This window comes from Centropristis striata, chromosome 20 (genome assembly GCF_030273125.1).
Source record: "Centropristis striata isolate RG_2023a ecotype Rhode Island chromosome 20, C.striata_1.0, whole genome shotgun sequence".
NCBI lineage: Eukaryota > Metazoa > Chordata > Actinopteri > Perciformes > Serranidae > Centropristis > Centropristis striata.
In genome coordinates, this window is record NC_081536.1 from 9,127,646 (window position 1) to 9,145,974 (window position 18,329).

The 18,329-nt window shown below is 38.5% G+C and overlaps 1 protein-coding gene across 1 annotated transcript; it reads left to right on the forward strand.

Annotated features, from left to right (window-relative positions):
- The first annotated feature begins 379 nt into the window (after positions 1–379).
- On the forward strand, positions 380–18,040 carry mertka (c-mer proto-oncogene tyrosine kinase a). The gene is made up of 19 exons (XM_059323836.1): positions 380–635; positions 1,936–2,248; positions 2,324–2,424; positions 2,508–2,678; positions 6,639–6,725; positions 6,840–6,955; positions 7,035–7,224; positions 7,930–8,075; positions 10,036–10,171; positions 11,639–11,789; positions 12,392–12,480; positions 12,582–12,677; positions 13,761–13,841; positions 13,928–14,020; positions 14,515–14,633; positions 15,431–15,540; positions 15,646–15,805; positions 16,449–16,585; positions 17,198–18,040. The coding sequence occupies exons 1-19, from the start codon at positions 551–553 to the stop codon at positions 17,649–17,651; spliced, it is 2,835 nt and encodes a 944-aa protein (XP_059179819.1). The 5' UTR covers positions 380–550; the 3' UTR covers positions 17,652–18,040.
- The last annotated feature ends 289 nt before the right edge of the window (positions 18,041–18,329 follow it).

Consider the following 18,329-nt stretch of genomic DNA (forward strand, 5'->3'; position numbering starts at 1 on the left):
GTTTTTCTTCTAGGGATTTTTTTTTTTAAGATCGTGTTATTATGAATAATATTGGCTATATTATAATGTATGCTTATCTGTGTGTTGTTAGGCTACATATATGTGCATGATGCTTGTTATAATATAATGTGATCATATTTGTAAGGTAGGCCTAATGTGATTCTGTATTAAAAAACAAGAAAAAAAAATAGCAATATCAGGAAAATAAAAAAGACATAAAACCGGATCAAGGAACGTTGCAAGAGTTTTGTTGTGAATCTGTTGTTACACCACATTGTGCTGTGTTTAGGTTGTTTTCTGTGCATTTCCACGCTCAGTCCCGCCTTCGTGGGGTCCTCCTGTGACGTGGGGAAAAGTTAACTTTTTCTCCCTCTCTCCAGCTGATATTGCTCTCGGGTCAACAACTCTTTTCACAAGCTGTGCTGAAGCCACTCTAGCGGGTGATGGTGGTTATTGTCGGATTTATCGGTACCGCACAATCCGCTTAGAATAAAATCGATTTTCCGCCGGTTGCGGGACAGAGAGCAGCAGCGAGGAGCTCAGACCGGTCATGGCAAAGAAGTCAACTCGAGGCTGGTTTGGAGTTTTTCTCGTTACAACGACCCTAGCCATTACAGCGGGGAGTCCGGTCAACGGTGAGTTGTTTATTTTCTTGGAGGTTTGTGTTTTCCTGCACTAACTCATGCCCACAAAGTGGCATCTAAGGCTTTATCTCAATCCAATGTGCAGCAAGTACAAAGTTCTCTTCTCTGCAGCTGGCAGAGATTTAAATACTCATTTAAATGGCTTTATATCCGCTGGAAAGCTTTAAAGAAATACTTTATTGACTTTATACACCCTAAAAACACAAGAAAGAATCCTGAGTTTATTACATTGCACTTACTATAGCATCTCTTTAATTATAGTAATAAAATGTGGTGGCTAACTCGGTTGTGGACTGGAATGGTGACAGAAAAACAAACACTTAAAATAAAGAGCCATACCTCATAATATTTTGTAGATAACCATGTTTTGTGTATTTTGTGGCCTAATTTCACTAATCACGCCTCTTTAGGAACTTATATTAAGTTAAATTTAAATCTGGTATTACTATGCCTACTGAAACAATCAGCTGATGAAACACGTAGTAAATAAATAAAAAAATAGCTTTATTTTTCATGGTCTATATCCTTTTTTTTAGCTATTTTTAGGCACAATGTCCAACAAACATTGGTTCAAGTTACTCAAATGCTGCTTTTCTGTAGTTTACATAATCTTAAATAGCTGTATTGAGTCTTTAATAGTGTACTAATTTGACCCCTTAGGCAAACTGCTTCATAAGGGCAAAAGTATGTTTTTGAGGATTTGTTGATCTTCTTTACTACAAACAACCGGAAAGAGTGTGAGAGTTATGAGCTTCTTTTCCAAATACAAAAATGTGAAATTGTTGTTTATCATACTTGTATCAACCATGAGAAGCAAATTATGGGTTTTCCATATCAGTTTACGAAACAAAATTTGTTGACTACTCTCTTCCAAAGGGAACATAAAAACATCAGAAAAAAGAAAAATAAAGAATAGTAGAATAATAGCACTTAAAAACAGCTCCCCACCAAACACAGACAACATCAATAACACTGTGAATTGAAAAGAATAAGTGAAAGTTCATGAATTAACAGCAGTCTATAAATTAGTCAGTTTGGATAGAAAACTAACTTCAAACACAGAATGTTCCAGTGCACATCAGTAACTATATAATTGTTTATTTGAAAAAATTACTAGACAAATAGATTGAAGGTGGGAATAATAATCCAATGAAGACCTGTCACTGTTCTTTGAAACAATGTAATTTGGTGAACATTTTGCATGTAAAAACATGCCCAGTTCTGTCGCTTTTGGTGTCAAATGAGATGCCTATCACCTCAGACCTCACTGAACATCTCTTTCTGCAAACAGCTCAGATTTCCAGGGGCCGGTTCCATCGCCCCACCAGGACATCAGAGCCCCTTGTGGTACCAGGCCGTGTTCTGAGGGTTTACCTGAGCCCAGATCAGCTCAAACGGCTGCACTTCAAACCCACCATAGGCTCAATCCAGCTGTCAGAGGGCCATGAAGCTAAATTCAACTGCTCCATCGACATCCCTGACCCCAGGCTGGAGGCCACCATCCTCTGGGTGAAGAACGGCCAGGACCTGGCTGCTAACATGCAGGTGCGCGAGCTCCAGACCTCCACCACAGACGGGGTTATGACTCTCCTCTCTACTGTCAGGTATGCAACACATGCAAGAGAATGATAGTGTGACAGGTTGATTACCCAGATTTACAAGTGTCCTGTGCATTACAGCATTAACCATGTGCAGCGAGCGGATGCTGGGGAGTATCGCTGCAGACTGAGCATCAGCACCACAACGGTCGAGTCCCAGCCCATCACCATGGAGGTGGAAGGTGAGTTTCAACATGGTGCCTTATAATTTGTTGCTTCTTAGGACATCCACGTTTGTCATGACACATCTTTGTTCCGTCTATAGGTCTACCGACATTCATCCAGCAGCCAGAGGACAGGAACGTAACACGAAACACACCTTTCACGCTGTCATGTGAGGCAGTAGGACCTCCAGACCCCGTTGTAATCCGCTGGCTTCGAAATGGATTACCTGATAGTGACTATCACAACTCTCCCAGCAGCTACTCTGTGTCAGGTGAGACACGCAGCCGCTCTCTCTCTCTCTTTCTCACTGTTTCACAATGATCTACTTCATAACAGCCAAAGAGAAGTGTAATTTCTTGCTGTTCTCCTCACACATCATGCATCGAATGATCCAAATGTGACTAAGCCTGAATGACACCTTGTAACAGACAGAAAGAAACTCAAGATTCACACTGTGTCCCCTTATCAGTCTAAAATGTGTCAGAGGAGCTGAAGAAGTAATTTTTTCGTCTGGTTGTTTAATTTAAAAGTTCCTCAAAAATGTTTTTTAATCGGCGTCATATCATTGAAAGCGCCTTTTGCTCCATTAAGCTTTATTTGTAGGATTGTTTCCGAAACTTGTTTTTATTAGAAGGAGTTGTGGCTTGTATAAAAAGCTGTTAAAGTAGTATTCTAGCAGGAACACACACGCTTCAGGATATTAAACCGATTAATTAGCTTCGCGTTGGATAACTTCCTCCTGTGATTGAATGTGGAAACAGTCATCTTCAGAGATAAAGGGACATTTGGCTCTCTGATTATGGTGACAAAGTGTGGAGCAGGTCTTACTCAGCAAGCATTATTTTGACTGGTGGTTTCTATTCTGTCTCGTCTCTGCTGTCTCAGCATCTGCACCCTGCTTAATGCAATGAGATTTGTCACTAGGTCAGAGTCAGTGGGGCCTCCTGCTGCACTGCTCAATGGTTAATAGCAGTCATTTACGCATGGTCAGAGCTTTTTGTAATGCTGCTCACAGACGAGTTTGTGACACATGGAGAATAACTCAGCACTACATATCCGATTAAAGCAGTAAATTATACTTTCTTGCAGAGGGCTAGATTAGAAGATTGATGACGACTCTGTTGTCACATATCTAGATTTTTACTATTTACTATAAGCACAGCTAGGCTATCCATTTTCGGTCTGTATGCTAAGCTAAGCTAAGCTAACCAGCTGCTAGCCGTAGCCTTATATTTAACTGAAGCGGTTACAGTTTTATCGTCTTTCTGCAAGAAAGCATATAAGTGTATCTACCAACGTAGCGTTGCTTTAAAATAGGGCTGCAACTATTAAAATGACCTCATTTATAAAATGGCCAAAGTCCAGTTGACACATTCGAATTTCTTATTTGTCTGGTCAACAGTTAAAAGATATTTAGTGTGACATAAAGAATATAAAATCTAACAAATATTCACTTTGAGAAGTTGAAATCAGTGAATGTTTGACATCTTTAGAAATAAATAGTTTTAATTGATTACCAAAATTGTTGCAGATGATTGACTAGTCAGTCAATCAGCTCATCAGTTCAGCTCTACATTAAAGTAAGTACCTATTTGAAATACTTTCATGACTATACACAATCTGAAAGTGAAGCCAGTTTGTAAGAAAATCAGTTCAGCTTTGAGTTTTGATTACTCCAAGATTAAATTTTATTTAAATTATATAGCTGACTCTTCCACGTGGACTTTATGGCCTCAGCTGCCTTCCTCTTGAAAGCAAACATTTGTTATTAGAAGCATAACCTTTCTGCTCTGTATTCTCTAACCAGTCATTTTCAACTGGCCGCAGGCTGAGCACTTCTCTTGTAGCCAGAGTGGTGATACAGCCCCAGGCTGAGGGGGTTAAAGGTTCAGAGCTGCGCTTTGGTCCAGCATGTGCAAGCGCCTGGGCAGTAAAGGGGATGGGGAGTGTGTTCGGGGGTTGGCTCCAGGGACAAAGACCTCATTCACAGGACGTCCCACTACCCCAGCAGGGAGGGGCTGAACACACAGAGGCTGGCAGGCTGCAGGCTCGAGCTCTGTGCAGGACCAAATATTGGCACAACAAAACAGTGTAAACCCACTCTTCTGCACCAAATGCATACTATGAGTCTAGGGTCCCTTTTTCCACTATAGCTTGGCTCCCATGACATTATCAGAGTGCTTTTGTTATGCAGAGTGGTGCATGTTTTTCGGTGTGGCACTTCAGCTTTGAAAACACAAAGAAAACTGAACCAAATGTGGAACACAGTAATAAAAAGTGATAAGTTGTAGCCTAACAGAGTAGTTTGGCTATATTTGCTGCCTGAAACATTAAAATGGAAAAATAACATACACATCTCAGGCAGCTCAGTAAGCTGGAGAGCTTTCCTCTATAATTTTTGATGTTTCCATTTGAGTTGCCAAGCCATCTATTTTTACAACAGTGTTGTTGCGTTTTGTTTTGATTTACTTGCCAAGTACAGTGAAAGCAGAAATGCAAGTGCTTAACCCTTACTCAATTCCTTTTTCGAAAGTGATATGAGTTCAAAGGAATTTGTGTTTTTAATGAGCCTTGAGCTGATTTGATTGACACTACAGTAGATGTCTGGCAGAGAGTCACTTCATGAAATCGCTCCTGCAACATAATCCAGTCCTCATAGATTACACAGTCTTATCTGTAAATATCCAAACATAGGCTTCCATGTTGCCCTGTCATACTGATCAAAGCTCTGTGAGAAGCAGTTTCTTTAGCCATGCTTGTCATTTGAGAATATTTTGTGGACATTATGATGTTGTTTCCACCATGAAAACTCACTGGAATCCATAGTGGTTGGCATCCTTTTGACATGACAACAGGGTAACTAACTATATGCAGTAATGTTTCATATTTGGTTAGTTTGTTTGTGTTGTTGTGACTTTGGTGTTTTCACACAAAAAACAAACCTATCAAGGCAGCGGGAGAACAGCAACTCCTCTGTTCTGTGGGATAAAATCTGTGTTTTTGTCAATGGAGTCTGGTAGCTTTAAGAAGAGGATAGAGCTTCAGTTCTGTGGGCCTTTTATTCAGTTGGCTACAATACATTTTCCACCTGTCCCCATCCACAGCAGTACATTGCTTTATTTCCATGTCAGCACGTCTGCCTGTTTCTCCAATCTTTGGGTGTGCTGACTGCCATCTACTGTAGATAATACACTGACTATGGATAAGTACCTCATGCAACCTCACTAAAATAAATTTACCTTTTAAGACTCATGATAATTTCGAGCTTGGCTATCTTTCCCGTTGTCCCTTTGTTTTTGGGTAAAATTATAGAAGGATGACTGTTTCATTTGGGCCGACCTACCCAGTGCCCAAATTGCACTAACCATCTGTTTACCATGCAGTTTGAAATGAGGCATGTGGTAATTACATTAGCGCAGCTTGCCTGGAAATGTGCTGATTGATTTGCACATTTCTCTCAGAACTTAGAGATCTGTTTTACTGCACAGTTTTGATGCAAAGTTTATTTAAGATGAGTCATAGTTTGTTTTATGTTACTTATATGAATGATTCAGGCCAACCTATTTTAGGTAAGCCTCTTTCTTTGTGCAAAAAAAATGCACTGTAGTCAGTGTTTATATGAGAAGCAAAGCACTTTTTCACCCTGGTGCTCCAGAGGACGTGATATCCTGCAGAATGTAAACAAAACATCCCAAGTTGGTTCCAGTCATCTCTCACAGGCTGTTCTGTGATTAGCTTTGTGGAAAGGTTTCCGAGATAGAGACACTGGAAAACAGAGCACAAAAGGGACATTATTTAGCAGCTGCCCTAGTGCTACTCTAACTGGGCAGATCTGTGGCAGTTGAAAGACGGGAATTGTGCGTGCAGGAAAAGAGACGTAGCAGTACATCACATTGGAGAGGCTCAATTTGAGCTTACTGCATGAGGTACCACTGTGTGAACTTTAGAGGTATAATAAAGAAGTGAGTCATACCCAAATGTGTTTTTTGTATCAGTTTCAGCCTCACTTCTCCTTCGAGGCTGACATGGCTCTTTTGCCTCAGATTCACCTTCGGCACAGAGAGAATCAGTTAGTTTGTCAAAAAGAAGAACGTGATGAGAATGTGTCTACTGAAGTACAATAACACCATTATCAAAATATTCAGCTCTATCTTGACCTTGAGGATTGGTTGTTTTGAATCCATAAAGCATTGAAGTACAACATTGTCTTATCGATTGTGTCACTTTGCAGGTGTGGACAAGTACACTCAGTTCAGCTGTGAAGCTTACAACCAAAAAGGTGTCACAACCTCCAGAGAATCAAATATCAACATTAAAGGTAAAACTGGCTCTTTTGTTGGCTGTTAGACATTCCAAGAGGCTTTCAAGCTCTGCAAGCTGACCGTATACCTCCTTATTAGGGAGTTAATAAGGTTTTTTATGGTGTTTATAGTGCTTCCCGGACCTGTTTCTAATATTACTGTGACGGCGAGGCAGTCCAATAAGATGATGTTGAGCTGGGCCCCTGGACCTGATGGCTTCTCTCCACTAACTAAATGCCACATCAGGGTAAGCACCTCGTCTGCTCAAAAGGTTCTGTCTCTTAGTGTCTTCTGACTGATCCTCACATTCTTTTGTTCCAACAAAGGTTAAAGAGGTGAGTCGGAGGAAAGGGGAAGTAATGACCACCAGGTTCATCAACGTCACCGTGCCGCCTTTCGAGTGCGAAGTCCCCGGGCTGCAGGCCATGACGTGGTACAACATGAGCGTTTCCTGCAGCAATGAGGTGGGAGCCTCTCCTGTCACCATGTGGATCCAGAGCAACACCACAGAAGGAGGTGTGTGAAGGAATCTTGGAGCAAGTGCAGGCTGAACGTTGCTGCCAGTTGGTAATACACCAGCAGATACGTGGCTGCAATACAGGAAATGATCCAAAAATCTAATTAAATCCATCCCAGCAGAATCCACAAGGCAGTGTTTGCTTTAAAAACCACCTTGTGCATTCACTTTTAAGAAGAGCCTCTGTGTTATGCTTCTTCTCATCACTGCAGATTCCTGTTTAGGTTTCGGGAACGTAGAACTATGTAATTAGCCTACAACGCTCCAATCCAAAATGTGCTTAATGTAAGCCTCCCTGCAGGATTAGCATGTTATAACTGGAATTTACGGAAGTTGCACAACTACCTGATCGGCCTGTGGCAAGTCCCCTTCAGAGAAATGTCATATCTACTGAAATCTCCATTCTTTTCCTGAAGGGTCACATAGGAAATAGGAGTGGTCTCTCTGAGAAAACACAAAGTTCTAACTGGGTGGAGCTCCCTTCAATTTCCTTCCTAAAGCCACCGTAGGGGATATTTTAGTTAAAACATTTGAGATGCTGTGCCAGGAAGTGACCACATACCAAACTGTAATCAAAGATTTCAATAGAGGCCCAGTCTTACTTACCATTTAGGTTGGCATTTTATATTAAATCTTTTTTTTTTAACCACTCTTGACGATACCTAATTTCTCTGTTTACCCCTTTTTCTTGGTCACACTCTCAGTGCCGTCAGTTTATCCCAGAAATGTCACTGCACATCTGAATGACTCCTGGCTGGTGATCAAGTGGAAACCTCCCCCAGATGATAAGATAAATGGCATCCTGCGTGGTTATGATGTTATTGTCAGACATGGCGAACAAGTGAATAAGGTGAGTTGTTGCCGACATGTTAATTAAAGATCTTTGCCTTTTGCGAATAATGTTTATTTGAGTTTTTATACATAGAAAATACATAGAAGGGAAATTACAAGGATGGCTAAATGAGAATGGAGATACATGCAATTTGATTATGTGCATCTGGCACTGTATCTATTATTAATAATAATAATAATAATAATAATAATGATAACAACAACAACAACAACAACAACAATAATAATAATAATAACAACAATAACAATAATAATAACAATTTATTTTTATAGTACCTTTAGAGATCACAGTTGCAAATAAATCATGATGATATAAAAAAAGATAAAAATTTAAAGTACATCATACACAGAAAATGCATCTAACAGTGTATGCAGATAAATTACTTTTAAATTAAATTAGTTAATTAATGGTTAATTAAACTTACAGTGCATATTGTCCCCTATACTACTTTATATTGTTCATTAAGCAATATGAACAATTGTAATGCTATTGTTCATACTCCTGTTCATGCTGTTATCTTTGAGGTTTCTCTTTTCATTTTGAAAGCTGTTATTTTTTAACATTTCTGATAATAATGACTCATGTATGACAAATATGCAAAGAATGTGTATTTGGGAATACGTGACCCTCCCTGTGTCCTGCCTACTGGGCCTGAGGTCAGCTTCTCTATTATCTCTTTAACAAAAGGCGTTCCACTCTTCTCAAGAATCAAAAAGGCAGGGAAAGTCATTTACGAGAAGAGCCTTTTTTTTAGAAACACTCCCAAAGAATAGCACAATATGTTTCATAACAATATCTTGTGTATACTTCTATTATCCGGTGCATTTTTCCATGATGCTGTTTATGCGTAGACGTGCTTTCTCTATTAATGCCTATCTGGTACAATAGAGTGTTTCCCGTCCTTCCTGTCTGTGTTGTAGTTCAAGGAAGCTGATGGTGTGAAAACTTGCAATCTGTGTTTTTTTTGTTCACCACGTGGCTTTGAGTCATCACACAGTGAATAGGATATGAATACAACGGGATGTGCACCATAGGTCCAAATATCCCTTTGTGTTGTCCAGTCAGTCGATGTCATTACCCAAAGGCTTTGTAATCGCAGCAATGACTAGAACTACACCTGTCCCTTATAATGACCTACATTCTTCATTTATCTATAAATTAGAGGAATAAATAGTTACTGCTACTTGTTTGTTGCATGGTAGAAGTCGTGGCGCCATCGTCTTCTTTTGATTACAAAAAATTGTTGAGGATTTGCTGTTGGAAGAACATTTAACCGCACGTTGCGCTCTGTTTGGTGCCCCAGACATTATAGACCATTAATCATGGGTTCAGCATTCCCGGTCCGACCGTCAGCACATTGGTACGGCAGAGGAACTCCGCCGTGTGTTGTTGTGAAATACAGCGCTGTGTCTGTCACATGTTCCCTATCCCTGCAGCACATGAGATCATCCAGAAAGTTGCTGTGCTTCCCTTTTTTGAAGGGACTTTCATTATACGTATATGAGTATATGGTTCCCTGGTATTTTACAAACAGGTTTCATTATATAAGTGAAACATAATTAAGGGATTTTTTATTTGCATTTCTTGTTTGTGATCGTGCATTATGTGGAAATGAGAAAAAAGGGAGGAGATGTAGTGAGAGAAAGGTCATGACATGCAGAAACGTTGAGGTGTTCAAAGTACAATGTTGCACGAATGTACAAGATGTTCTTCAACATGCTGTTCCGCCAGAGTGTCGCCAAAATATTTATTTTCATGGCAAATCTGCTTCTCTTCCAATTTTATGACGTTCTTTACTGTAAAACTCTTTATCTTGTGACATGCAATATATTCCTCTAACAACAGGTTGAATTCCACAAAGATAACGATTAACCAAAAAATTGTTTTTAAGAGGAATCTGATTATGACACAATCCACATTTAAATGCTCTCTTTTGTCCTGCTGTATGTTCTTTCAGATCCACAGTTACAGCACCATGGCCTTTGTAGATGTGCAAGAATTCAACACAACCTACAGTGTGGAGGTGGCTGCATGCACACAGGCTGGGAGCGGCATGGTCAGCCCACGAGTCTGGCTGTTTGTGCCAGCGGACAGTAAGCTGCTCTATTGATTTATCTCAGCATCTGGGAAATGTTGATGTTATAATCTGATCAACGTAGTTCAGCTGATGTATTGCACTATGCTAGAACATTACAGTCCTATGTATAGAAACAGTTCCTATTAGGGTCTTCTACAGTATTTTTACCCACACTAGCAGCGTGGCTCATGGGATGGCAATGTCCATCGATCAGTTAAATACTTTGGTCCAGGTGAAAATCTCAACATCTGCATGATGAATTGTAATGCATGTGATTCCCTGACCTTTTATCAGGCCAAAATGTCCTGTACTATTACAAAATACTAGGAAAACAACACATCAGCCCCAGCTATATTTTGTTATTCTTTTATAATTTAATATTTTGTTGTAGTTTAGTGCAGTGGTGGAAGGAGTATTCAGATCTTTTACTTAAGTAAAAGTACTAATACCAAACTGTGAGTTACTCCACTACAAGTTGAAGTCCTGCATTCAGAACTTGCTTAAGTAAAAGTACAAAAGTATCAGCATCAAAATGTACTTAAAGTATCAAAAGTAAAGGAACCTCATGCAAAATGGCCCCACTCAGATTGTTATATATTCTAAATATATTATTGGATTATTATTATTGATTCAGTTATATAAGCAGCATTTTAATTTTCTCAGGGTAGGGGTAGTTAATTTGAACTACTTAATATACTGTTAGGAGGTTAATTAAAAAATGTCTTATCATGTTAAATGTATCATCTTTTTTTAAATCATAAATCTCAACCTGAAAAGTAACTACAGCTGTTGGCTAAATGTAGTGCAGTAAAAAGTACAAAATTTGCCTCAAACTATAAAAAAAAGTATAAAGTTACATAAAATGGAAATACTCAGGTTAAGTACAAGTACATCAAAATTATACTTAAGTACACTACTTGAATAAATGTACTTAGTGACATTACACCACTGGTTTAGTGCTAACAAATATTATAATATTGTCATTGTGAGTGTGTTAACAAGCTGCTATTAACATTTACCTCACTGGACCCAGGATGCCTCACAGAGCGACTGACAAAGCTGTAGACTGTTGCATTATGCCAGAATTGCTCATTTCTGCTGTCAGTTTCAGAGTAGTATACACTTCTACAACACTATAGTTTGTATGAAAGCTGTACAGTGCATTTGTTGTGTTTTCTTGTTTTTGTTATGTTATGTTTCATATCTTATGGTTAAAAAAAATAGTTACAAGACCGGTACCCAATTCCGATCCCTGCTAGTATTGGGATTATAAACATATTCTGTGTGTATGTTGCTATAATCTTAATTTCAGGGGAGAAAATACTTACATGATCTGACATTGCTACAATGCTAACATTAAGTATATATTAGGTTATATAAATTAGGTATATATTTCAATGGATATGGAATTTGGATTTCCAATTTGCTAAATGTTGTTTTTCTAAACTTTGATCATGTGTATCATTTCTTCTTCCAATCTCAGAATCAACGGTGTACCCATCATCCAGCCCTGACACCAGGGTCCCAGACTCTGTGTATGTTGTGCTGGGCGTGGTGTGTGGATTCTGTCTTCTGCTGCTTATCCTCTGGGGCGCTATCTGTGTACACAACAGGACTTCTGACTCTTGGTTTGGGTATGCTAACAATCCTTTACCTTCTGTGCAAACACAGTGTTGATTTAATTAACAACCTTGCTTCAAGTTTGATTATGTTATCTATGCAGTTGCTACAGACCACTGTATCTGTGACTTATTTGTTTGCATGGTTTTTCCTTGCTTTATTAAGATTTCAAGCTGTAGTTCATTTTGTTTTGGCCCCTGGGGAGTTTTGAGTCGTCTTCCTCCAGTGGCTCACAGTAGTAGGACTTCAAAAAACTGAAAACTTCCTGACTCTGTTAATAAACTGCCTTTGCTTCCTCTTAATCACCACTCTCTGCACCTCAGGACTGTAATAACTGCAGCTGGAGAAATGAACAACAACCAGCTGTTAATCCTCTGGAATTCATTATTATGAAGTCTGTGACTCAATGCTGCCACTCAGGATATGGATAGGAATGTGTCACAGGCTGCAGATAGGAAAACAGTATGTGACCTCAAAGTCAGGAAAGAAACAACTCAGAGAGTTTCCTCCTCACTACGACCACCTCTTCAGTCTGTGTGTGAATGATTACTGAGCTGGAATGACGTTAGCTCACTGTTACTCTCTTCTTCTTCTGTTTCCCTGTCTCCCCCTGCAGGCGGGTGTTTGGAGGTGGAGAAAAGGAGCAGCCTCTTGTACAGTACAAAACGCAGAGATCCTACAACCGATCAGCAATAGGGATCACACGTATGTTCTTGAATATTATAATGGAAAAGTATAAGATTTATATTGTCCTACTTAGGGCACATTTTTAGATGTGCAATAACTTTAGTGGGTCCTGTTTGCAGTTGGGAACCTTGGTATCAGTGAGGACCTGCAGGCCAAGCTTCAGGACGTGATGGTCATAAGGAACTTGCTCTCCATCGGGAAGATTCTTGGAGAGGGTGAGTTTCATTTTTTTTCTTCAAAACTTTCTTAATTGAGTTTTGTTTGTTTTTCATGAAACAATACACAATGAACACAACAACCAATAACTGTCATAAAATTCCTTCCCTCCCTCTAATATCCAACAGTCCTCTCAGAGGAAAATTAATAATTGAGTCAGTAAAACAAAGAAATAAATAAATGAATAATAATAATAATGGTAAAAATAAATAAATAAATAAATGAATAATAATAATAATGGTAAAAATAAATAAATAATAATAATAATAATAATAATAATAATAATAGCATAGATAATTAAAGTGCTCAATTGATTAATTAAATAATAATAATTAAACTAAAACAGACAGTTTAAGGCAGAGTTATAAAATGCTTTCACCAACCTATTTCTCTTTCCCAATTCGTAACCATGGTATTCTAGCTGTGGTACAAGATTCAAGCCATTAACAATAACAGTGCCGGTGCTTATCTGTTCCTTGGCATTTGTATATTCATTTTGTTCATAAAAATAAGGAAAGGTGTCCATATCTTATAAGAATCCTCAACTTTCCCTCTTACTATGTAGGTCAATTTTTCTAATGCTCGACAATGCATGACATCTTCTTAACCCACTGCCTAGAATCAGGTCTCTGAGTATCCTTCCAGGTCAAAGCTTGCAACAAACAGAAATTGATTAGTTTGCCTTTCTTCACATTTACTGGAAAATCTTCAGGGTATATGTGTAATAAACACATTTTAGCTTCAATGGGAACAACACTATCCATCAATTTAGACGTCAGCTCCAGCACCTCTTTCCAGAATACCTGGAGTTTTCGGCATTCCCACATACAATGATAGAGAGCCAATTTCTTCAGTGCACTTATTACAAGTATCAGGGATCTCAATGTTAAAATGATGTAATTTAACCGAAGTAATATAAGTCTGGAGCAACCACTTATATTGCAATAGGGGTGAGTTTCATTTTGAGAAATGCATAACCGTAGCAAACATTCATATCCAGATGATTATATCTAGATACAGATAATACACATCAAAACATATACAGTGCAGAAAGTGAATAATTTGTGATTTCTTTTAATTAGGTGAATTTGGCTCCGTGGTGGAGGGACATTTAAGACAACCAGATGGAACATCAGAAAAAGTGGCTGTGAAGACGATGAAACGTGAGATATCACTAAAACACATCCATCGATCATCTATAAACTATAAGATGAAATGGTTGTTAACTTTTCTCTCTTTCTTCAATCAGTGGATAGCTTCTCTCAAAGGGAGATTGAAGAGTTTCTGAATGAGGCGGCCTGCATGAAAGATTTCAACCATCCTAATGTCATCAGACTGCTCGGTACGAGTCATGCATTACTGCTTTAGGGTCAGTGACAAATAACGGTTGGCAAGATGTCCAATTGTGTAACCACAAAAAAATTATAAATATTAAATACTTCATCCACCTACATTGTATTTAAGTGGACTTATACATATAATTACTTACTTTTAAAAAACATCAAATGAAATTTTTTTTTGTATTTCTACATTTACATATTTTGTCAATATTGAGCAGAACATATTCTGAATACAACCATTTTTTTCAAAAGTTTTGACAAATTATGTAAAATTTGTTATATACCATAGTATTGCAATGTAAACATGGGTTGTATTTTTTCTCATTTTAGTTCACATTTATTTTCCTGTATATAATCTGATTTTTATGGGAAAAAAAATACTGGTTACACAGTCTGACACTGCGTTAGATCACGTCATTGACCCTTTAATTAAACCAGCTTCACTTTCATGTGCACATCCTTATGTTATTTCTGTGTATTGTCCTGTCCTTTTTAGGTGTGTGCTTGGAAGTAGGTGCAGGAAATTTCCCTAAGCCCATGGTCATCCTGCCTTTCATGAAATATGGGGACCTTCATAGCTTCCTGCTGCGCTCACGCCTGGGAGAGAGTCCACTGGTAGGATTTCAGATATTTCATAGAAATAAATAGCTTTTTTTTTTTGCTTATCACACCTCAGAGAGCTTTCTAGGTGGAGGGCAGGTACTGGAGGCAGGTCACACATACCAATGATCTGTACTGTTTGCTGCTGTTCTAATCAGTCAAATCAGAAAACCAAGGGCTACTTTTGGATCCTGAAAAAAGTAGTACATAAAGTCCACAGGGAAATGGTGGCAAACATGGATCAAAAACCTCTGTCTTAAGTTTGGGGATATCAGATTCAAATTAATTTAAAGCGCTGCATTAAAATGCCTTGAGTTGATGTTGCCATGCTGTTACCATATGCTGTGACAACTTTTATGTGTTTTTAGCCACAGATGTTGTGAACCCAGCCCCACACAAAATAGTTACAGTCCTCTAGTTATAACAGGATATAACAGTCCTTGTTATATAACTATAACAAAATAGTTATGGTCCTCTACAGACTTCACCTGTTGGGCCATGTAGCATTAGGTGTGTAGGAGGAGGCCATTTGTAATGACGATTTCCATCCATACCGTGCAAATCAGTCGATCACATCCACATCAAGTTTCAATCTTATGATAATATCGGCTGCATGTTGCTTCATCCAACACTTATAACGCTTTCCTTTATTTTCTAATTCAGGTAGTATATGGTTTTATCACTTCCTGCCCTCCATCTGAATTTTGTGTATCTCAGTAGTCTTGTGGTTGCAAACAAGCTATTCCAGCTCATATATCAACATTTGATTGAATGTATAAATGTATTTGTGCTCTGCGTCTGTTTTTCCACAGTTCTTGCCCACTCAGACACTCCTGAAGTTCATGGTTGACATCGCTTCGGGTATGGAGTATCTCAGCGGTCGTAACTTTCTGCATCGTGACCTGGCGGCTCGTAACTGCATGTAGGTTTCAAAAACGACATTTTTTTTTATGTTATGCTGGGTTTACATTATGAAAGATTTTCTGTTGCTGCTTATTTTAAAGGCTATTCCTTGTTTGTCTTACAGGCTGCGTGATGACATGACAGTGTGTGTGGCAGACTTCGGGTTATCGAAGAAGATCTACAGTGGAGATTATTACAGGCAGGGCAGAATAGCTAAAATGCCTGTTAAATGGATTGCAGTAGAAAGTCTGGCAGACAGAGTTTTTACTGTAAAGAGTGACGTGGTAAGTACTTCCATGTGCTTCTGTCTCTTCCAGTAACAACAGTCATCACTTTATACTGAACTGTCTGTGAAAGAAGAACTAACCACTCATCCACACTCTGTTTCGCTCATTATCTGTTGTGCTACAATTTCATAACTATTTCTGTGAGATTTACGCAGAGCATTCAGCTGACTATACACAGCCCTAATTACTCAGCCTTCCTGTTTTTAAGAATTTGATAAAGTGTGTGGTAATTTTAGGATTTTTATCTTTTGTTGCATTTTTGATTCCCCTGCTTTTGAAATTTTGGAACTCTCAACGCAGGATATTGTGAATTGATCAAATGATTTGAAAAATAGCTTTTGTGCCATTGTTTGTGTTGTTGGCAAACAGGCAGAATTCATGTATCTGAATGGGAAAATGATGTTTGTCGCACATATTCTTACATGAAAATGACTGGAAGTGAAAAGAGAGCAATTTTTTCACACAATTATCCTTTCTAAATCATTTTCATCTCACATTCAAGTCAGTACATTTTAAGGGCAAGGGTTCATCTAAGAAAGTAATCATTTCTAGATAGCAGAGAAAATAACAGTGTGCACTGCAAGTTTTTCACTTGATGGAATTGAAAGATCATCTGACATTAATATTCTGTGTCATGCAGTGGGCATTTGGCGTCACCATGTGGGAGATCGCTACACGAGGCATGACGCCATATCCCGGCATCCAGAACCATGAAATTTATGACTACCTTCTTGAAGGACAGAGACTGAAGCAGCCAGGAGACTGTCTGGATGAGCTGTAAGTGTTCCGTTTTCTTGGCACAAATGTTGAATTTGGGTTTGATTTGATTGGAGGTTACCGTATCAAAGTCAAAGTCGGGTATAAAAGTACAACAGAACCTTGTCTGTCTAAACCTTGCAGAAATTAGGGTACTTTTTGAGGAATAAAATATGTAAACAATTAATAAAAAATATACAAATAATGCAAGCATTTTACAGACATACACAAAAATCATAAAAAATAAGCTAATAAAAGCATAGGTTCCACTTGTAATGGAGTCCTCCTTTAAGTGTTGCAGCAAACTTTACTTCAAACTAAATGCTAAACTTGAACACCTTGGAGGTATTTTGCACTTTGGATACAGAACACATTTTCAGTTCTCCTTATTTTGGCTCACATCCAGTCCAACAAACAACATTTTTATTAAAAAGGTTTCAAAACGGTCCCACAAAGGTCACGCCCATAATGTACAGTGAAAGTAGAAACTGAAAATGCACCTTTCAGACGTGCTTTACAATGTTGAGGTTTTGCTGAAATGAATGTGTCCAATGTCATTTGTTAACTACATCCCAAAAAAAGTATCTTTAAAAATATTTATCTGAGTTATTTGCTTTATTTACCTGCGTCTAGGTATGAGATCATGTACAGCTGCTGGAGGGCCGACCCACTGGACCGACCATTATTTCCCCAACTGCGAGAAATGTTGGAAAAGCTCACAGAAAAGCTCCCAGAGTCTTTCAGCAAGGACGACATCATCTATATTAACACCAGCTTTCCTGAAGAAGACCCTGATGGTGAAACACTTCCTGCAGATCATCCGCTGTTCAACTCGTCTCCGTCCTGCAGCCATCACGCAGCAGAAAACTCAGTAGTTACTGCGGACATTCACGGGAGCCTGGAGGATGAGGATGATTGTGGTGATGATCGTTATGTGGTGGTGATCTCCTCTGATCCGTCTCTGAGGTCTATTGCAGCGAGCACTCCTCTTTTGTCAAGTGATGGCTCAAGTCAAGCAAATGGAGACATGGTTACGGATAGGACGGCTATGGATCGCAGCTCAAGTGACACTTCTTTCCTGCTGTAATGATCGGTACCCAGCAGATCAAAACTGTAATAAAACTGCCACCATGGTTCCTCAGTACTAAACAGTATGCCTCATTGCACTGGGAGCACCTTGACTTTTCCTGATGTGGACTTTCTGTAGTATTATCATGTCAGCAGTTTATGCTTTACATGGCCAGCCTTCGTGTCAGTGTTAGGAATATTGTCTATGTTTGTCAACCTCAAACATGGTCATGCACATGTTCCATAAGCTTAAGATACACTGAACTGTGAAATTGTTTACTGTATTGAATTGTGTGTTGCGATGTAAATATAGAAATGTACAGAGCATTTGTAAAGTGATCTTATATACTGTAAAAATACACGATGCATAGATTTCTTTAAGACTTCATTAAAATGAGATACATTTTGCCTGGACTCCCTCACATTGGAGACAGTGTATGTACTACTATGTCAAAATGATAATTATAGAAGTAAATTTTGTAAAAGCAAAGGTGAAAGAAGTATTCAGATATTTTACTTAACTAAATGAATACTTAAGTGTAAAAATACTCTATTACACATAAAATGATCAAAATTGTACTTAAGTAAAAGAGCAAAAGTGTTGGCATCAACATATATTAGTAAGTAATAATAATAATTAGTAGTAATAACTAAAAAAAAAAGTAAATAATTATTTTTAGAATAATGTATATTATTC